Source organism: Heterodontus francisci, chromosome 8 (genome assembly GCF_036365525.1).
Source record: "Heterodontus francisci isolate sHetFra1 chromosome 8, sHetFra1.hap1, whole genome shotgun sequence".
Taxonomy (NCBI): domain Eukaryota; kingdom Metazoa; phylum Chordata; class Chondrichthyes; order Heterodontiformes; family Heterodontidae; genus Heterodontus; species Heterodontus francisci.
Genome location: NC_090378.1, coordinates 77,884,426 through 77,906,733, shown reverse-complemented (window position 1 = coordinate 77,906,733; position 22,308 = coordinate 77,884,426). Strand labels below are relative to the sequence as shown.

Sequence of the window (22,308 nt, the reverse complement as noted above, 5' to 3'; positions counted from 1 at the left end):
TAAATACCCTTTCAATAAGTATATGTGTTAATTACTACCTTTCAACCCCTCTGTCATTGAAAATTAACATATTATAAGTGTTGGGTCTCATTCCTTCCAGATTCCATCGTTGTTGCAGATTTTAAAAATGTGACTTTTTTTCCTTTTCCTTTCTGTCTTTTTCCTTTTTAAATCCAATCTTTCATTACCTCTCTTCATTTCCCTTTCTGTACCTGATTTGATACTGAATTCACCCACTCTAATTTATGTCTCCTTCTCAGATTTTGCATTGTTAATTTCATAGTCCTTCAATCTGATTGTTTAAGGACATACACCATTGCTTGCCCACTTCACTTAAGGGCCAGCCTTGGTTCCCTGCTGCAACATTATCAGTTCACACTTTCTGTGATTTACCATGCTAAAACATTTTAAAACCTTAATGTGCAAGACAAGTCTAACTAACTGCAGACACTGTTAGTTGCCATGCCACAGAAAATTTTGACCCATTATTGGCATTTTGGTGCAACTTCAAAGATTTTGAATGGCTTTCTCAAAGTTAGCAGTGATGAAGTAAGCCCAAAACACTATGGTCGGGAATAGCCACATAAGATATGAGGGACCATGTTTCAAGAGTCGGTTTTAAGTAGAATGTTAGTGCAGAAGAGCTTTTGTTGTTCTTGATATTCTGAGAAGCATAATAAAGTTTGTAATTATTGTAAATCCAGTTTGTGTACATTTATCTGTTTGGTGTTCAATAAATCTGACGAGTAGTTTGTAGCCTAAGTCACAGTCTGATAGCATATTTATTCTTCCACCTAACCAAAGTCAAGAAACTCACATGAGAACAGGTGGTACATTCAGTAAATAGAACAATGTGTTAGGGTTTTCTGTTTAATTCCTGGGCTCATTGCATTTACCTAGATATTGGTCAACTAAAGATGCACTCCAGGTCAAAGGGAGCACAGGCTCACTTACAAGACTGGTCCGTAATGCTGAACCAGAGGAAGATATCTAGTGTAAAAACTGAACACTGATTAAAGCCATTAAAAAAAAAACATGTAAACTGGGCATGTACTATCGAACTGGCAAGAGCAGTCTCCAGTGAATTTGAGCACTCAAAATGATTCCTCCAAAGTTTTCTTTCATTTCTGCACCATCATCTGTAGCAAGAGAGTGTCAGCTGTGATGGAAGGTGAATCAAGAAACTTGTAATGCTTTAGTACAAGATGTTGTAACGTTAATGTGCTTAAATAGAAATGTCAAAATTAACAACAAAAGTAGCAGTCTCTGTATATTGCACATAATCTACTAGCAGCTTAACTTTCTTTTCCTAACTCAGATTGAGGCTGCTCAAGTCCTGGACACTGGTCGTTACACATGCAAAGCCACAAACGTGGCTGGTAAAACGGAGAAGAACTATAACCTAAACATTTGGGGTATGTTGGCATTGCTGTTGCGTAAGAATGGATGAGAATAAATTTTAAAATTCTTCTGTATATCACTTTTGTATAACTTGCAAGTAAATATTGGTGTGCAGATCACTAAATTGTAATTTCGATATGTTGCCTAACTTCTGTATGATATTTTCGTAATCTCAGAAATTTCCTTCCACTGTCTGTAGAGTAGTTTTTTTGTCCCATTCACAGTCTGTAAACATTGGCTTTCAAGCATGATCTTGTGGTTTGGCCTATATCCAACACAGGCTCCCAATAACCCTTGCCAAAAATGGGGATGGCTTGAATTGCAAAAGACTGGGGCCCGTTTAAAAAGCCATTTGTAAGAAGAGGCCCCTTTCTACAAAAGGTGTGATGTTTGGAAGAGAGTTGCTATATGTGACAGTGGTGTTGAGCTGGGAGGGAGAGGCTTAGCCCTCAAGGCAAGGTTAAAACCTAGATGGAGATGCTGAAACTGTGGATAAAGCCTGGGGCTGAGAAGAAAATCTCTAGCCTCTGAGAGAAATCAAAAGCTGGGAGGACAGCCTATATATAGCCTATTACAAGCTGGGAATTGGCAATCTGGCACAGTCTTAATCAAGAAATTGTGACTTTGAATGGGGCTCCATTTATCTACCAATAAAAATGCTGATTTTTTTTTAAAGTTAACTCAATGTGCAGCCAGAAGTGCTGCTACTGGCTCCACTGCAATATTCTTTTTTTTTCTTTCTTTTGGGCCTCCTTATCTCGAGAGACAATGGATACGCGCCTGGAGGTGGTCAGTGGTTTGTGAAGCAGCGCCTGGAGTGGCTATAAAGGCCAATTCTGGAGTGACAGGCTCTTCCACAGGTGCTGCAGAGAAATTTGTTTGTTGGGGCTGTTGCACAGTTGGCTCTCCCCTTGCGCCTCTGTCTTTTTTCCTGCCAACTACTAAGTCTCTTCGACTCGCCACAATTTAGCCCTGTCTTTATGGCTGCCCGCCAGCTCTGGCGAATGCTGGCAACTGACTCCCACGACTTGTGATCAATGTCACACGATTTCATGTCGCGTTTGCAGACGTCTTTATAACGGAGACATGGACGGCCGGTGGGTCTGATACCAGTGGCGAGCTCGCTGTACAATGTGTCTTTGGGGATCCTGCCATCTTCCATGCGGCTCACATGGCCAAGCCATCTCGTGAGCAGCTATTCCCACCCTCCCCCATTCTCCCCAATTCCCTCTTCCAGGGCTAATCTGCAAGCAGGCTCAGCATCCAAGCCAGATGATTTTGTGAAGGCCTGGACTAACAGGCTGCATTGGGATGTTTGACAGGTGCCAGCAGCTCACTGGCTTCATGGAAATAAAGCCTGGGGCCCAATTAGGAGTAAGCCTCGAGTATCTGTCTTTGGGCACATGTTCTGGAAAACCTGTCCACTTTGCAGTTGTTCCGGCATAAAACCAATTTCTCAGCCATTGTGCATGTTTACAAGGATCAATTTCTGACTTTGATAGCTGCACAGCAATAATTCTACTGCTGATTGTACTTAAAGTCAGAGTAATGAGATATCAAATGAGAATTTACACACACTGTTATTGCAGATGGTTATTGCCTGGCATGCATGTAACATGAATGTTGATTAGATTAGAGATACAGCACTGAAACAGGCCCTTCGGCCCACCGAGTCTGTGCCGAACATCAACCACCCATTTATACTCATCCTACACTAATCCCATATTCCTACCAAACATCCCCACCTGTCCCTATATTTCCCTACCACCTACCTATACTAGTGACAATTTATAATGGCCAATTTACCTATCAACCTGCAAGTCTTTTGGCTTGTGGGAGGAAACCGGAGCACCCGGAGAAAACCCACGCAGACACAGGGAGAACTTGCAAACTCCACACAGGCAGTACCCGGAATCGAACCCGGGTCCCTGGAGCTGTGAGGCTGCGGTGCTAACCACTGCGCCACTGTGCCACTTATCAACCCAAGCCTAGATGTTGTCCAGGTCTTGCTGCATGCAGGCACAGACTGCTTCATTTTTGAGTAATTTCAAATGGAGCTGAACACTGTGCAATCATCAGCAAAGAGCTCCACTGCTGACTTTATGATGGAGGGAAGGTTATTGATGATGTGGGAGAGGATGATTGCTAAGCCAACATCCTAGGGCTGAGGTGATTAGCTGCTAGCAGTTACAACCATCATCAACTCGGTGAAAGGCGCTCTTTGGTCTGCCCAAACCTTGCTGGTCTTCCAGTGCAAAGGCTTGTCCACGACCAAGTGTTGCAGACTGGCATATTCCAAGGTCTATGACTATGTGCTGAGGGATGCACTAAAGCTTGGGGCAGACGCCGCAAAGGCTCAATGGGGAAAGACCACAGTGTAAAGTCCTCCTGCCATAGTGAACCGAGGGGCTGGAACCTGTGTAAAACCCCTCGGGCTGTGTACACCAAAATATGGTTTTGCTGTGTAATGCAAATATACATTGCATATAAATGGATTGGAAGGGTTGTGAGGCAACTCATGTTCTGTATTGAAGAAAACTGATTTCTTTTGCACTTTCTGGAATATCAACTCGGAACTGTTTTTTGAACTGTTTTGTAATGTATTTTTTACAAATTTTTATGAATAAAGTATATTTTTGGAAAAAAAAGTTCTCCCAGGCTGAGGCTGGCCCATTGCACTTCTGATGTGCTGACGCCAGCAATGTCCTCAAATGCGGGATACTCGACTGCAAAATTGGTGCTAGTGGGGAACTGCGTTCACGCTCTCCCCTGATTTTACAAATCAAAAAAAAAGATCTGACTCCAAGCCACTGGAGAGTTTCCCCCAATCCCATTTACAACAATTTTACTAAGGCTCCTTGTTGCTACACTCAGTGGAATGCTGCCTTGATTTTGAAGGCAGTAACTCTCGCCTCAGCCATGCAACTATTTGTATTTGAAATGTTTATCATTTTATTGCATCAAGATTGGTAGTTAAGAATGCCAATGTCAGTCTGGAGCTCACTGACCCATATAATAGAATACTGAGATTTTATCTCAGACAAAGCAGTAAAATCCAGACTGATGGGATAAAAAGTCTAATTTAAGAACTTTTAAACCAATTTCTAATGACTGATTCCACAAGAAAAAATTGTTGACTCAAAGAGGACACAAGGAGGATTAATGTGGGAAATTAAAAATTCAGTCTAGTGAAGTGTAGGCTTACTCCTTTGTGGTTAGATTTCAAGCACATTGTTGGTGTGATGTAACAGGGAACCTGTACTCTTGCATCTGGCTGAACGATCTATCAATCATGGATGCTTGATCCTGATATTGGTGCCAAAAGCAGAGGCATTCCCATTTTCTGGCATCTTTTATCTTGGACTCTAAATTTAACATCCTAGTGCAAGAATAAAAGCACATCCAGGTTGAAATTCTGTTAGAATTTGCTTTGTGTCCCATCAAAGTTAATCACATCGCGATATGATTATCAGATAAGGATTTGTGTTAACACCGAAGGTTAGCTGGAACAATGGAGTTTCCTTACAGCCAGCCAGGCATCAAATTATCTATCTGGGATGCTCAGGGCATCTGCTGTCCCTTTGTATTGCCAGAGAGAGGCATCGGGTTAAACTGTTTAACAATCAAACTATCAAGATGGCCATCATGTCAGCATCTGGAGGTTTGGTGAGAAGGAACCTCACTTCAACACACATTGCTGAGCATTTGGTGACATGACTTGACATCAAAGGAGAAGGTTCTGTATTTAGTGGGAGGGATATGTAGCATTTCCCTCGAATTGTCAGGACAGTCGGAAGTAAAACACCCACAGAAGTCAAGGTGATTACCTTGGTCTGCTAGAAACCAGGTTGTATGAGTTTATTGTGTAACTGTAAAAGTTACAGTATTTTTGTGTCTGATTAATAAACTTGCATTTGGACAACACAGTCGCTAGAACTGTGAGGAATAATTTAACTAATTCAATTAATTAATTATAGATTGATACAGAGATGTACCTTGACAACCTCTTCAAGTGTACACTTCTATCCTTTCCCATTTTTAATTTCCTGGTTTCTGTACTCGGTAGTATCTAATGATCTGGGACATAAGTGGCATCTTTGGGATGATCAGACTCTTTTTTTTTTTTCTTTTTGGGCCTCCTTATCTCGAGAGACAATGGATACGCGCCTGGAGGTGGTCAGTGGTTTGTGAAGCAGCGCCTGGAGTGGCTATAAAGGCCAATTCTGGAGTGACAGGCTCTTCCACAGGTGCTGCAGAGAAATTTGTTTGTTGGGGCTGTTGCACAGTTGGCTCTCCCCTTGCGCCTCTGTCTTTTTTCCTGCCAACTACTAAGTCTCTTCGACTCGCCACAATTTAGCCCTGTCTTTATGGCTGCCCGCCAGCTCTGGCGAATGCTGGCAACTGACTCCCACGACTTGTGATCAATGTCACACGATTTCATGTCGCGTTTGCAGACGTCTTTATAACGGAGACATGGACGGCCGGTGGGTCTGATACCAGTGGCGAGCTCGCTGTACAATGTGTCTTTGGGGATCCTGCCATCTTCCATGCGGCTCACATGGCCAAGCCATCTCAAGCGCCGCTGACTCAGTAGTGTGTATAAGCTGGGGATGTTGGCCGCTTCAAGGACTTCTGTGTTGGAGATATAGTCCTGCCACCTGATGCCAAGTATTCTCCGAAGGCAGCGAAGATGGAATGAATTGAGACGTCGCTCTTGGCTGGCATACGTTGTCCAGGCCTCGCTGCCGTAGAGCAAGGTACTGAGGACACAGGCCTGATACACTCGGACTTTTGTGTTCCGTGTCAGTGCGCCATTTTCCCACACTCTCTTGGCCAGTCTGAACATAGCAGTGGAAGCCTTACCCATGCGCTTGTTGATTTCTGCATCTAGAGACAGGTTACTGGTGATAGTTGAGCCTAGGTAGGTGAACTCTTGAACCACTTCCAGAGCGTGGTCGCCAATATTGATGGATGGAGCATTTCTGACATCCTGCCCCATGATGTTCGTTTTCTTGAGGCTGATGGTTAGGCCAAATTCATTGCAGGCAGACGCAAACCTGTCGATGAGACTCTGCAGGCATTCTTCAGTGTGAGATGTTAAAGCAGCATCGTCAGCAAAGAGGAGTTCTCTGATGAGGACTTTCCGTACTTTGGACTTCGCTCTTAGACGGGCAAGGTTGAACAACCTGCCCCCTGATCTTGTGTGGAGGAAAATTCCTTCTTCAGAGGATTTGAACGCATGTGAAAGCAGCAGGGAGAAGAAAATCCCAAAAAGTGTGGGTGCGAGAACACAGCCCTGCTTCACACCACTCAGGATAGGAAAGGGCTCTGATGAGGAGCCACCATGTTGAATTGTGCCTTTCATATTGTCATGGAATGAGGTGATGATACTTAGTAGCTTTGGTGGACATCCGATCTTTTCTAGTAGTCTGAAGAGACCACGTCTGCTGACGAGGTCAAAGGCTTTGGTGAGATCAATGAAAGCAATGTAGAGGGGCATCTGTTGTTCACGGCATTTCTCCTGTATCTGACGAAGGGAGAACAGCATGTCAATAGTCGATCTCTCTGCACGAAAGCCACACTGTGCCTCAGGGTAGACGCGCTCGGCCAGCTTCTGGAGCCTGTTCAGAGCGACTCGAGCAAAGACTTTCCCCACTATGCTGAGCAGGGAGATTCCACGGTAGTTGTTGCAGTCACCGCGGTCACCTTTGTTTTTATAGAGGGTGATGATGTTGGCATCGCGCATGTCCTGGGGTACTGCTCCCTCGTCCCAGCACAAGGCATAGCAGTTCATGTAGTGCTAAGAGTATAGCAGGCTTGGCACTCTTGATTATTTCAGGGGTAATGCTGTCCTTCCCAGGGGCTTTTCCGCTGGCTAGGGAATCAATGGCATCACTGAGTTCCGATTTGGTTGGCTGTATGTCCAGCTCATCCACGACTGGTAGAGGCTGGGCTGCATTGAGGGCAGTCTCAGTGACAGCATTCTCCCTGGAGTACAGTTCTAGGTAGTGCTCAACCCAGCGGTCCATCTGTTTGCGTTGGTCAGTGATTATGTCCCCCGATTTAGATTTGAGGGGGGTGATCTTCTTGATGGTTGGCCCAAGAGCTCTCTTCATGCCATCATACATTCCTCTGATGTTTCCGGTGTCTGAGGCCAGCTGAATATGGCTGCATAGGTGTTGCCAGTAGTCGTTTGCGCAACGCCTAGCTGTTCTTTGTGCAGTACTTCTGGCTGCTTTAAGTGCTGCGGATGTTAAATCGCTGGGGGCTTTCTTGTAGTTCAAAAGTGCAATGCGCTTAGCGGCTATGACAGGTTCCAGCTCTTCATTATGAGATTGAAACCAGTCTGCATTTCTCTTCGCACTTTTGCCGTAGGTGGTCAAAGCTGACTCATAGATGGCGTCTCTGATGTGGGCCCACTTGGTCTCAGCATCCCCTGTGGGAGTGTTTTGAAGGGCTGTTACAAGTGAATTTAGAAATTTTTGTAACAGCTGTGGGTGAGAAATTCTGCTCGTGTTGATGCGCGGGTGGCCCTTCTGCTTGGAATGATGCAACTTCTTTGGTCTGAGTCTAACCTTGCTGCACACCAGGGAGTGGTCGGTGTCGCAGTCCGCACTGTGGAAGCTGCGTGTGATTTGAACACTGTTTAAGGCGGCTCGCCTTGTGACAATGAGGTCTAGCTGGTGCCAACGACGTGATCTTGGGTGCCTCCATGAAACCTGGTGACAGGGTTTAGTGTGAAAGAACGAGTTGGTGATGCAGAGGTTATGATAGGTACACAACTCAAGCAGTCTCTGCCCGTTCTCATTCATCCTTCCAACGCCATAGCGCCCAAGGCAGGAGGGCCATGAGTCATGGTCGGCCCCAACCCTGGCATTAAAGTCCCCCAGCAGGAATAGGTGTTCGGTGTTGGGGATGCTGCTAATGATGTTATGGAGTTGTTCATAGAACTGGTCTTTAGCTTCAGGTGCGGAACAGAGTGTTGGAGCATAGATGCTGAGTAGGTGTACTGGACCAGAGGTGGTGAGCAGTCGGATGGACAGTATGCGTTCCGAGCCATTTGAGGGAGGCTCTATCATGCTGAGCAAGGAGTTTCTGATGGCGAAGCCCACTCCATGCTGTCTTGGTTCTTCAGGATCCCTGCCCTGCCAGAAGAAGGTGTAGTCTTGCTCTGCTAGAGAGCCACTCGCGGGGAGGCGAGTCTCCTGAAGTGCTGCAATGTCCACATTGAGTCTACTGAGCTCGTTGTTAATGATGGCGGTCTTCCGAGAATCGTTGATTTGTGTAAGGTCTTCCGACAGGCCAGGACACATAGTTCTGACGTTCCAGCTTGCAAAGCGAAGGGCTGGTACCTTCTTTCCTTTTTTCATGTTGTTTGGTGCGGTGTATCAGTCCACCTTTCGGGCAATGACCCTGAGCTCCAAGCACCCATTGAAGCAGGCAGACTGTGGCGGGACAGAACCTTATTGACCGGGGGCTGCCTGGTTTGAGGCGGGCGGTAGCTGTCCAGTGAGGTGCAATGACCTCTCCCACCGACAAAGGCAACCCGTGGCGCCCAGTTTCTACGCCAATTTATCTGGACTTATAACCCGTAACTGCTGCCTTCCGTGTTGTTTCAGTCGCTGTGAGGCAACTATGGAGTGACCTCTCCATGGCGCATGCCTGGGCAAATTTATGGAGGTTGAGAGTTGCCCAGTCGTCAAAACCCCCCTCTCGGCCTTTCTGGTGGGGTCCAAAGGAGTGCAGGACACGACGTTTGGCACCAGTATGGCTGCAGGAACTGCCGGAAACATGCCAAAGGTGACACATGACCGCCTACGGGGTTCCGCTCCGGATTTTCTGTTAGGGTTTACTCCCTTAGCCTTGGTCTCTCCCGAGACGCCCACAAGGCAGTGGGGTTGTTGGGGCCCCTACACAGGTGTAGGATGGTGCCGGTGGGAGGAGGGGATGCAAGGGGGAGGGGTAGAGGGAGGGGGTGGGGGGGGGTGCAGGGGAAGGGGGTGCGGGGTGAAGATGGTGCGAGGGGGGGGCGGGCTGGGACGGGGTTGTGAGAGGGTGGAGCAGGGAAGGGGACGGGGGTGGGGGGGGTGGAAGGGGGGTAAAAGGGGGGGAGGGGGGGTGGAATCTGGTGCAGGTAATAAGCCATTTCCTCAGTGCCCACCATCGACGTCCGGAAAGCTCATCCACGTCCTTCGGGAGGTGAAGCATCATTTGGCAGACTTAGAGGTGATTACATTTGCTAAGGGTTTTTTTTTTGCAGTGGTTTAAATAAAGGCATGCAGCATTGCCGACAGTGCGCTGCAGATGCTCTCCGAGCCATCTCCCGCGGGCGCTTTGAAGTTGCGGCCGGGGGGCCGTTCGTGGATGTTATGGGTGTTCGGGGCACCTTTTCACAGGACTTCTCTCGGGTCCCGCAGCTCCTTCTTCACCTCAATGGACTTACCGCACTCCGTGGCTGCAGACACTCTGGACTGTGAAGACAGCAGGATCGGAGATTGAAGTATCGGCAGCTGTTCTCGTCAGTTTCATCCGGATCAATTTCATTGAGAAAACAAGTGTACACTTCTATCCTTTCCCATTTTTAATTTCCTGGTTTCTGTACTCGGTAGTATCTAATGATCTGGGACATAAGTGGCATCTTTGGGATGATCAGACTATTGACAGGATAAAATGCTGGACTTCACTCCATTTGCAAGTCACCAGTGCTACTTTTTTCTAAGCTTAATGTGAACTTGGTCATAAGAGATTAAAAAATGGTAACAAAAATTGGTCCTTTAATAATTTAGCTACATAACTCTTATCTTTGGAAATCTATATCCAAAGTGATTGTTCTTAAACTCTGAGACACTGAGGTTCATGAAATAGTTGGCCACATGCCTTCTGAAAATTGCAATTCATGTCAGTTTAGACTAATACAATCATTGAACATATTCCAACTGCTCTGGACTGGGACCAGTTGAAGCTACTTGTTACAAATGAACTGAACTTCAAAATGAAATTTGAATCCAATTTTGTATTAAACTATTTAACTATGCTGAAGCAGAATCAATTCAAAATTGTCTTGAGTTTCCACTGGGCCGGCCTGAGTTTTCCAGAGAGTTTAATTTTTTATCATTTTATATCCATATGAAGGTGCTTCATTCATATATAGGATTCATATATAGAATTGTTCACAATTAATTAGTTTTTCTACTTGTATTTATAATACCTCCTTAGAAAATATAGTTTAAAATTACAACCTGAAACATCTGTTTATGTGTAACTGTCATGTTATGTAAACAAACTTTAATTTTATTGTTTAGTTCCACCCAGTATTCGAGGATCAAATGAACTATCCAAGCTGACAGTCATAGAAGGAAGCCTAACCAGCTTGATTTGTGAATCCAGTGGTATTCCACCACCAAGTCTGGTTTGGAAGAAAAATGGTGAGTGACTAACATCCACTGTAAAACATGGTTGAAAGATATGCACTATTAATTACAAAATAGACATCAGATGCTGCAAAACACCAGATCACACCTATGCAATCCTTGGATTGCAAAAATACAATCCTCCATCTATACTTGTAATACATTAACAAGTTACATCTGCACTTGCTTTCCTGTTGTCAACTTTTTCCCATCATAAAATTTATTTGTCACATAAATGATAGGTTTTGCTGATGTACACTGGTCATACTACAACTGCACTCTTCTGCTAGTGGTGGCACTGTAGCATCTCTATCTCCTGTTAAGCAGGTCTGTCATGAGTGGTTGCTTTGGAGCACCTTCCCCTTAGTTGCTTTTGTTTAAATGTTCCCCAGCTCTTCTGTTGGCATAGTTCCCAATCTGCTGCCACGTTGCTGTTCTCCAGGCAAGCCCCATTCAAAAAAAATGCTTCTCCATGAAGAATCAGCACTGCTTCCGAGCAGAGCATATTGCTACTAGTTTTAAAAAAGATGTCCCCACTTCTTTCTGAGTTAGTAAAAGAGCTGAGAGCTGCAACAACTTTTTTAATTGTCCCTAGTGCAGAGCAGATGCGTTGAGAATGTTAACGGGTGAGTTACTCAGCTCTCAGGCTGCAGCATCTTAATTCCGATCTGGCAGTGCAGAATGATGCAGGGGTATTAAATTCAGCCTGGTTGTATCATGGCAGGATTGGGTTGTTTCCTGAACTGGATTGTGGAAATTTTATCTGCCATTTTTAGTACTGAAAACCCCACCATCTCATAAATCAGGAGACAAACTCTTAAAAATCAAAAGATTTGGTGTAAAGATCATAAGTTGTTCTATTTTTCAAACATAAATGGATATAGATTGATAGTTGGTTTATAAACCTCATATGTGGCTTATTTAATCTCTAAAAGGTCTGAGGTCTTTACTAAAACTATATTACTCCATATTTGGGCATAACGAAGCCTGATTTCCTGCTTCCCAAGGATGCTTGAAAAAGGTACGACCAGAGATTGAGTCAGGCCATTTAAGGGTCACTAATTTATATCCCCACTCTGATGTGGGGGATTTCTGAGAAGGGTGACTATGAGTGGGCAGTGGTGGGGGGGTGGGGTCTATGAACAGGGGTCTCCCTCTCTTACTCTCAGTCTCTCTTTCTCCCCATCCCCAATCCTGGGCTTCATGGAGTGGCAGCTGGCCACTTGGTATCAGGGTTTCCCCGGCTCCTTGTGTGAATGATCCCGGACTCCCAAGTCCTTCCTCTTCCTCTGAACCTCTTACCTGCTCCATGCGAGATGGGGAATGGTCTCATCAGATTAGAAGTTGGCAAATATGACACCGCTTTTCAAGAAAGGAGGTAGAGAGAAAATGGGGAACTACAGGCCAGTTAGCCTAACATCAGTCGTTGGGAAGATGCTGGAAACTACTATTAAAGAAGTCTTAACATTGCACATGGAAAAGTGCAGTATGATTAGAACAAGTCAGCATGGTTTTACAAAAAGGAGATTCTGTTTGACAAACTTATTAGAGTTTTTTGAGGATGTAACTAGTTGGGCAGATAAAGGCGAACCAGTAGATGTAGTATACCTGGATTTTCAAAAGGCATTCGATAGGGGCCACATAAAAGAGTAATAAGCAAGATAAGGGCTCATGGTGTTGGAGGTAATATATTAGCGTGGATAGAGAATTGGTTAACAGACAGGAAGCAGAGAGTGGGCATAAATGGGGCATTTTCAAATTGGTAGGCCATGAATAATGGGGTGCCGCAAGGATCAGTGCTGGGGTCTCAGCTATTTACACTCTATATTAATGACTTGGATGAAGAGACAGAGAGTAATGTATCTAAGTTTGCTGATGATACAAAGCTTTGTGGAAAGGTAAGCTGTGGGAAGGACGTGGAGAGGCTGCAAAGAGCTAATAGACAGGTTAAGTGAGTGGGCAACAAGATGGCAAATGGAGTATAATGTAGGGAAGTGTGAAGTTGTTCACTTTGGTCATAAAAATAGAAAAGCAGAATATTTTTTAAAAGGTGTGAAACTGGTAAGTGTTGATGTTCAGAGAGATTTGGGGGTATTCGCACAAGGAACGCACAAAGTTAACACGCAGATGCAGCAGGCTATTAGGAAGGCAAATGGCATGTTGGCCTTTATTGCAAGGGGATTGGAGTACAGGAATAAAGGAGTCTTACTAATATTGTACAGGGCTTTGGTGAGACCGCACCTGGAATACTTTGTGCAGTTTTGGTCTCCACATTTAAGAAAGGATATCCTTGCACTGGAGGCGGTGAAGATTTACTAAATTGGTCCCTGGGATGAGGGGGTTGTCCTATGATGAGAGGCTGAGCAAATTGTGCCTATGTTCTTTAGAGTTTATAAGAATGAGAGGCGATCTAATTGAGACATACAAGATTATGAAAGGGCTTGATAGGGTAGAAGCTGAGAGATTGTTTCCACTGGTCTGGGAATCTAGAGCACGGGGGCACAGTCTGAGGATAAGGGGTCAATCATTTAGGACTGAGATGAGGAGAAATTACTACACTCAAAGGTTTGTGAATCTTTGGAATTCTCTGTCCCAGATGGTTGTGGATGCTCCATCATTGAATACATTTAAGGCTGGGATAGATAGATTTCTGGTCTTGCAGGGAATCAAGGGATATGGGGAGTGGGTAGTAAAGTGGAATTGAAGCCCAAGATGAGCCATGATCGTATTGAATGGCAGAGCAGGCTCGATGGGCCATATGGTCTACTTCTGCTCTTATTTCTTGTGTTCTTACCAGGTGTCCCGAATCTGCCAACAGATCCTTTCTCTTCGGCTCCAGCACAAACTTTGAGACTGCATGCTATGTCACCCTATAACTTATGCAGAACGTCAGCACATAGCCCAAAGTACTTCATTGTCAATCGCTTCAGGCTCAGCAAAGCATTATGCTTTGGCAAGCCCCCCTTCCATTCTACACTCGGGAATCTAGGCACATTCATGAGTGTGACCATTCGGGGTCACATGCACAGTCCTGTACTGAGTGCGCAGAAGGAGAACTCTTGCAAGATCATGAGTGAGGTTGAATTTGACTGAGAAATCACACCTCTCGCAATCATTAGTGGCTGTTGTTGGCGTATCTGCATTTTATTTTGTTGTCCATGAGTGTCAGACTTGGGATTAGCCAGACGATCTCGGTTGCATAGAGCAAGGCAGGGCCAGTGGCACTAGAGCTCATTCACAGCATTTCTTAAGGACTGAACACTGAACGCATAATGTATTCTTTCTGATGAGATGGAAATCTCTGAAAGGAAAATATAAGCTGGGATCATTTACCATGTGTCACATTTATCAGGATTGATCATTCAGACGGCAGCTTAACACTGTAAATCTCTTACATGCTGTACAGAGTGTAACCGCCAAGGATTCAAACATTCAGTCATAGAAGTTCTTGGACTGCTGGAATTCTAGAGAAATCAGCTGATGGAACATAATCCTAAAATTTCAGCTAATCTCTGTTTCGTGGCAGTACCTGCTTTTTCTCCCCAAATTTCACTTACTAAAGTTTTTTTGGTAAGTTTTACTTCGCAACAAAAAAGAAGAAATGTTTACTATACTGTTACGGTCACGTGGTGAGGAGTGTGGGTTGTCCCCACTGTTCAACTCCCATCTTGACCGCAGCAAGCGTTTTTTGTTATTAGGGTTTAACTGCATTGTGTTTTGTTTGTCAAATAAATAGACAGTGACAGGTTTTCTTGTAGGTTTAAAACAGAAGATAAATTGTTTATTTATTAATATGCCTTATCCCAAAATTGTCACAACCGCATCCACACTCACATTCACTCGTGCACACACATACACAAGAGACAGGTAAGTAGGAAAAGGGGTAAGTGGTTTGAAATGAGGTAGGGTTTTGGGGTTCACAGTAAACCTGTTGAATCTACTCAGAGGTTAGTTTCTCTTTAATGTTGCCTGGAGTGTTTGTAAATTTCTCTGTTGGTTGAAGTTTCAGTCTGAAGACAGGGCATCATTTCCAATTCTCTGCTGCACAAGTTGAAATGTAGAATTCATAGCAGGGCGCCTTCCTTTTGGCTTGCTGGGTTTTCTCCCAGCTCTGAGCTGGACAGGCTTTGGTGATTCTTTGTCCTGGGTCTCTCTCTCTCTCTCTCTCTCCAGAGAGCTACCTTTTAAGCTAAAATTCTCTCACATCTTGCTTCTTTTAGGAGACACAGATCTTTTCACTGTGATGACTGACAATGGCCCAGGATGTAGCTACTTCACAACTTCTTTGTTTCAGAAGAACCCATTCAATTCAAAAATTTCTCTTGATGAGTTCAGGATGGGTATAATTGAGCTTTGGAATGTATCCTTCTGTCCTTGCCAGACAGTAAAACATCCTCAATATACAAGGCCAGGTCTTTTGACCTTTGGTAGCCATTTTGAAGCATATTATCCACTTTTTAAAAAGAAAAGTCCATTTTTATAACTCTTCAAGTTTAAATGAGATTAGATTAGATTAGAGATACAGCACTGAAACAGGCCCTTCGGCCCACCGAGTCTGTGCCAACCATCAACCACCCATTTATACTAATCCTACACTAATCCCATATTCCTACCAAACATCCCCACCTGTCCCTATATTTCCCTACCACCTACCTATACTAGTGACAATTTATAATGGCCAATTTACCTATCAACCTGCAAGTTTTTAGTTTTTTTAGTTTTAGAGATACAGCACTGAAACAGGCCCTTCGGCCCACCGAGTCTGTGCCGACCATCAACCACCCATTTATACTAATCCTACACTAATCCCATAATCCTACCACATCCCCACCTGTCCCTATATTTCCTTACCACCTCCCTATACTAGGGGCAATTTATAATGGCCAATTAACCTATCACCCTGCAAGTCTTTTGGCTTGTGGGAGGAAACCGGAGCACCCGGAGAAAACCCACGCAGACACAGGGAGAACTTGCAAACTCCACACAGGCAGTACCCAGAATTGAACCCAGGTCCCTGGAGCTATGAGGCTGCAGTGCTAACCACTGCGCCACTGTGCCGCCCTAATTTTCAATTGCTGCACTTTACATGAGCATAACAGTATCAGATGTGATGCAGGAATGCCACTTTGAAATCTGCGGTATTTCTGCACCTTCAGAAGAGTGAGGAAAAAAGGCAAATAGAAGAGAAAAGGTCCAAAGGTCACAGATTGTGCAGGCTGGGGCTCTTTTCCCTGGAAAAGAAAATAGTAAGAAGTGACCTGATAGAGATTTTTTAAGTTGTGGAATGGTTCAATAGGGTGAATGTGACAAAATTGTTTCCAGTTGTAGGTGAGACCAGAACAAGAAGATGCAAGTATATAATAGCCACTAACTGATCAAATAAGGAATTTCTTTACGCAAAGTGATGAGAATGTGGAACTCGCTTGCACATGCAGTTGATGCCACCTGGGCCTGACCAAGCAAGCCTGGACAGAGTTTGCGGAGGAGATCAGCAACCATGGACATGGATCCAGTGCATTTATGTATTTAAGGAAAGACTCAATTAACACATGAGGGAGAAGAGAATAGAGAGATACAGGGCAGGGTGGGAAGAGGTAATCAGAGTGGGAAGAGGCTCACGTGGAGTATAACTAGCAGTTGATGCCACTTGGGCCTAATAGCCCGATTGTGTGCTGTAAAAATTATATAATTATATGTATGATCTCCTTATTAACATACCATACTTTTTACAGTCATTTTAAGAATGTTTACCTTATATGTTAATGAGTGTAGGAATTCAAAAATGTGTTTTAATGCTTTAATAATATTAAACTAAATTGCCTAGCTTTTAGCTTTTCATTTATCACAATACTTCTGCATGTATCGATCTGCTCAACCACTCTCATCTCCACTTTTTGATGCCCTTATTCTGTGTAGGGACTCATCTTCACTCCCTCAAGTCCAAGGGTCACAGACTTTACCATATCTGGTGCACAATTGGTTTAGCCTCAACCTCCCGATCTAGCTGGAACACATCAAGCACTATCAGACCTCACTCTCAATCTTCACTACCAACTGTCTCCCGAAAATAAGATGCCAAGTTTGTGAACAATATGGCTTCAACCTGGGTGGTAGATGAAGTTGCTGGCAAGGGTGGGGAATTTGTGGTGCTGCCTGAAAATGATGGCATCAGTGTTCCCAATATTAAACTGTAAGTAATTGAGGGTCATCCCAGATAGAATGTGAAACAAGGGGCTGAATTTTTAACAGACGAGCGGCTCTTGGTGGCGGCACTGGAAGTGGCAGCCAGCCAATTAAGGAAGTGGAAGTGTGGGACCCGGGCATTCAAGGGCCAGAGGCGGGGAACGAGGTTCCAATGCCGCTATCATCTGATGCAATGGCAGGGGCTGTCACCATATTTAAAGGGCTGCTAGCCTTGCACTTACTCCTGCCTCTCCTGCCCCAGGACCTGTACTGTTGCCTCTCATGCCCCAGAACCCGTTCTGCTGCTCCAGGATCTCTTCTGCTGCCTGATAGGCAAGGAGCTGAATGCAAGCCAACAGCAAACATGGCTGAAGGAAGACACCGGGTGGCCCCACGGTTTAGCGATGCATCCCTGCAGGTTCTCCTCCAGGTTGCAAGGGAAAGGCGGGAGGTCTTCTTCCCAGGGGCAGGAGGAGGAGATCTGCCTGCCTGACCAAGCAAGCCTGGACAGAGTTTGTGGAGGAGATCAGCAACCCTGGACATGGATCCAGTGCAGGAAGTGGGTCAATGACCTCATCTGGGATGCTAAGGTGAGAACTCCAAACACCTTGGACCATTTGGGCATTGCATGTGGGTCAGTGAGAGGGAGCGTTTGGTGGAAAGGGAGTGACCACTTAGTCACGTACATTGGGGAAGAGCAGCAGGACATGCTGCCTGAGGCTTGGCTGCATTTTGGTGAGAGGTGCATGTCAGTCATTGCATTACCCCACACTGTCCCTCCAGAGGGGCCACATGCAGGAGGCATATGTGTGCCCCCATCATGGACTGCTGGACTATCACCATCAGAGGTCTTGGGCTTGTCCCCGTTGGGACATTGACTTTGTTCATCATTTTGTATGCAGAAAAAGACAGCACACAATTGGAAAGAGCGTGCCAAGATTGGTGGCAGAGTTTCTTATCTCCATGTCTTAAGCCCAACCGAGGAGGAGGCCATGGAACAGGCAGGGCCGCAAGGTGTCTGCTCCATAGCTGATGGTGATTCAGGGACACCTGTTCAAGAGAGTGAGTGAGAATCTCCCGGAGCTGTTGTATCTGTTGTAAATGAGCCATGCTGCTCATCTGTTCACCACTGCATCAATGGAGCTGCACAATAGGGATAGTTGGAATGTCGTGATGGTCAGACCTTAACCCTTCAATGTTTCTTTTTTCCATGCAGGTCGAGATGAAAGACAAGAGGTAAGAGTTGGAGAGACTGGGGGTAGCTGGCCACCTCTGAGGAGGAGGAGAGAGCATCAGAGGGTGCACCGTCACATCATTTCTGTGCACCTTCCACCAGCGCATACTCTCACATTGGTGGGTATCCGGTCGCAGTTAGATTCGGGCATCTGGTGAGCACATCACAGACGTGCCTGGGCAGCTGACGGGGCTGTGACAGCTGAGGTCACTGGCAGTTAGAGGACTGTGGGAGGTCAGGTCCATGCTGAACCCCAGGCTGATGGCATACCTCTTGTGTTGTCTGCAACATGAGAAATGCTGCAGCAGCAGCAAGAGGTAAGATAGCATCTGGCAGAGATGCCAAATGCTTTACATACCCAAGCATGTACGATGGAGGAGTCCATCCAGACCTTGGTACTGCACTGTCTCAGCCAGTTGTGCATCTGGCTTCCTCCATTGAGAGATTGCCCCTTCTCATGTACAGCCATATCCAACAAATCAGTGGCTGCTGGAGACCTGCACACCAGCGCATTGTTTATGAGTTCTGTGCAATGGTGGCAAAGCGAGAGGAGGATGACGCACCTGGAGTCTCCACCAGGTCCACGTCCCTCTCGGGTCAGCAGGAAGGTACAACTTATAAGAGGGGAGGAACAGCTGGCTGCCGCATCTGGGGGCTCCTCCCAGGGTACTCCTGGTGTGGATAGTAGTTCCAAAGTCCGTCTGCCAGTGATGTCAGCGCCTCAATCTTCCCCGACAACAGAGGTGCCCCTGCACCAACCTTTGCAGGAGGTCCTCAGTATGCTGGGACCCTCCAAGTTCCAGGCAGCCAGAGGACAATGGCCAAAGTCATCCCAAGACAGGGGGCCGTGAGGTCAGCAGCCTGCCTCCATCTCAGCTGACAACGCAGGGAGAGCACCACATAGTAGCACCCAGAAGAGATTTAAGAAAAGCACCTAGATCCACATGGGGAATCACGGATGACTGTAAATTTCAACTGGATAGGCTTGCGTTTAACGTCACAAGGAATAAAGAAATGATAATATCTCACTACATCTCCTTCTTATTGTTGATGCCCTTTGGGATTTCCTTTAAACCCTGCCTCTCAAGAGGCTGGAAGTGAGGGACCAAGCTGTGAGCACTCAACGCTTCAGCCTTGCCACTGTGTGATGTGCATCCAGGCACTGCAGTGCTGAAGGAAGGAGGCAACAACAGGGCTTCTTCAAGGTAAGGCTTTATTGTTGTGGCTCCAGAAGGTGGTAAGGCTCAAAGGAAATGTGAACATATAAGAGCGTCTCATGCCTGCCTTTTGTTTATCTCAGAGCACCTTTCCTGCTGTGCCTGGGGCCCTTCATCTGACACTGTCTGGGCAGCTTCCTCCTCCACATTCTGATCATCGGAGGAGGCAATATGCTGCAAGATATCCTCACTGGTCAAAGCCTCGCCCCTCTGAAGGACCAGGTTGTGTAGTGCACAGCAGACCACCACAATATGCGAGACCTTCGCTGGGCATACTGCAGGGCTCCACCAGATTGATCTCGGCACCAGAATCGCATCTTCAGAAGCCCAATGGCCTGCCTGATGGTCGCTCGGGTTGTCCCAAGGCAGGTGTTGTACCTCTCCTCTGCATCCATGCCTGCACAGGTGTCAATAGCCACATCCTCAGTGGGTAGCCTTTGTCTCCAAGGATCCATCCCTGAAGATGTGTGGGGGCACAGAAAAGGTCTGACACCTGGGACTACCTTGGTATGTAGGCATGGTGACTGCTTCCCGGGAATTGTGCACATACTTGCAGGATTCCTTTGCGGTGGTCACAGACCAGTTGTACATTGAGCAAGTGGAAGCCCTACCTGTTGATAAAGACTGCTGGTTGGTCTGCGGGAGCCTTGATGGCCACATGCATGAAGTCAATGACACGCTGCACCTGGGAGAATCCAGCAATAGCCGCAATTCCTATAGCTCTCTCAGCTCGACTGTTTGGATTAGTGGGGAAGCGCAATTAGTCACCGGTCCTCCTGAAAAGGACATTGGTGATCTCCTTGATGCACTGATGGGCTGCAGACTGCGAGATTCCACACATACCTCCAGTGGATCCCTGGAATTATCCAGTGGCGTAGAAGTTCAGTCTGACGGTGACCTTTAGCGACACTGGCATCGGGTGCCCACCAAGTCGCATGGGGCTCAGGTCATTCTCCATCATGGTGCATAGATCAGTGATGGCCTTGCTGGAGAGGCGGAGTCTTTAGAGACATTGCCACTAGGACAGCTACAGGTCGTTGAGCATCCTTTCTAGAGGGAAGCTTCTTGTGTGCCCGTGTGTGGGGGGGGGCGGTGGTGGGGGTGTTTAGCATGCTCATTTGCGTTCTCCAGCCTCCGGTTCCCCAGGCTGGCTGTCCTGTGGGCTTCCAAGCTCTGTGGTGCCCCTGCCCATGCCTTCACCTCCCTCCCTCTATGCTGATCCTCCTCCTCAACAGGCACCTTGAAGCCATGGTGAATGAGGCCCATGACAGGTTGCCTTTCCCTGAATGCAAGGCCTTCACTTGTCACCTCTAATGAGGTGGCACTGCCATGATGGCATCCATTTGGCTCCCCCACAGAGCTGGCATCTTTGCCCCATGCCTGACTGTTTCCCGATGCCTTCCCTCCTCCACCCTCTGCCAAACAATGCTGCCTCACCTGATGGGTTCCAAATGAAGCCAGCACTGAGGGCCCACCTCCCTGTTGGCTCCTTTAACCAGGAGAGGCCCTAAAGCCCCATGGTTCCCATGCACCGTTAGTTAAATCAGACCCAGTGAATAAAATTGCTGTCTATTGGGCTCTTAAATACCTTAATTGCCTTTCTACCTCTTGAATGTGCAAAGTCCACCCTCCATATCGGCCGCCGACAAAATGCGGAAGGGACACCAAGACGTCGGACTACCGGTCCAACATCTTCCATCCCTGTTTTATCCCTCCCACCCCTGGCCTCCGTTCCCATCTCCAATGGTCCCTTAAAATTCCGACTAAGGTGTCTGACAACACAGGCAGTGCAGAGGTCGAGAGGGGTGGTAGAGAGAGAGAGAAAGCTGGGTGTCGTCAGCACACAAATGGAACCAGACCCCAAGTCTTTGGATGAAGGGACCAAAGGTATTGTTGCTAAATTTACTGATGACACAAAGATAGGTAGTAAAGTAAGTTGTGAAGAGGACATAAGTAAGCTACAAAGGCATATAGATAGGTTAAGTAAGTGGGCAAAGATCTGGCAAATGGAGTATAATGTGGGAAAATGTGAAATTGTCCATTTTAGCAGGAAGAATAAAAAAGAAGCATATTGTCTAAATGGTGAGAGATTGCGGAGCTCTGAGATGCAGAGGGTATCTTAGTGCATGAATCGCAAAAGGTTAGTATGCAGGTTCAGCAAGTAATTAGGAAAGCTAATAGAATGTTATTGTTTATTGTGAGGGGAATTGAATACAAAAGTCGGGACGTTATGCTTCAGTTATACAGGGCATTGGTGAGACCACATCTGAAGTACTGTGTACAGTATTGATTTCCTTATTTAAGGAAGGGTGTAAATGTGTTGGAAACAGTTCAGAGAAGGTTTACTGGACTAATACCTGGAATGAGCAGGTTGTCTTACAAGGAAAGGTAGGACAGGCTAGGTTTGTATCCATTGGAGTGTAGATTCTGTGTAAGATTCTGAGGGGTCTTGACAGGGTGGATGTGGAAAGGATGTTTCCCCTTGTGGGAGAATCTGGAACTAGAGGTCACTATTTAAAAATAAGGGGTCACCCATTTAAGACAGAGATAAGGAGAAATGTTTTCTCTGAGAGGGCTTGTGTGTCTTTGGAACTCTCTTCCTCAAAAGGCAGTGGAAGCAGATTCTTTAAGCATTGTTAACACAGAGGTAGATAGATTGTTGATGAGCAAGGGGGTGGTAGGTTATCGGGGATAGACGGGAATGTGGAGTCGAGGTTACAATCAGATCAGCCATGATAAGATAACCACTGTTGGTTGGAGATGCTATGGCTACAATTGCAGAAGTAAGAGTAGAACCAAGCTAGGGCAACTCTACTGAGCTGAACAGCAGAGGAGATCATGGAGGGGAATGGTGTGGTCAACC

At 46.0% G+C, this 22,308-nt stretch overlaps 1 protein-coding gene across 2 annotated transcripts in view; it reads left to right on the top strand.

Moving 5' to 3' along the window:
- hmcn1 (hemicentin 1) overlaps positions 1-22,308 on the top strand; it is a 740,737-nt gene that overhangs the window by 472,195 nt on the left and 246,234 nt on the right. For both annotated transcript variants that reach the window (XM_068037415.1, XM_068037414.1), the window contains exons 42-43: positions 1,319-1,415; positions 10,704-10,826. In XM_068037415.1, coding sequence (XP_067893516.1) covers positions 1,319-1,415; positions 10,704-10,826 — 220 coding nt within the window. The remainder of the gene's footprint in view (positions 1-1,318; positions 1,416-10,703; positions 10,827-22,308) is intronic.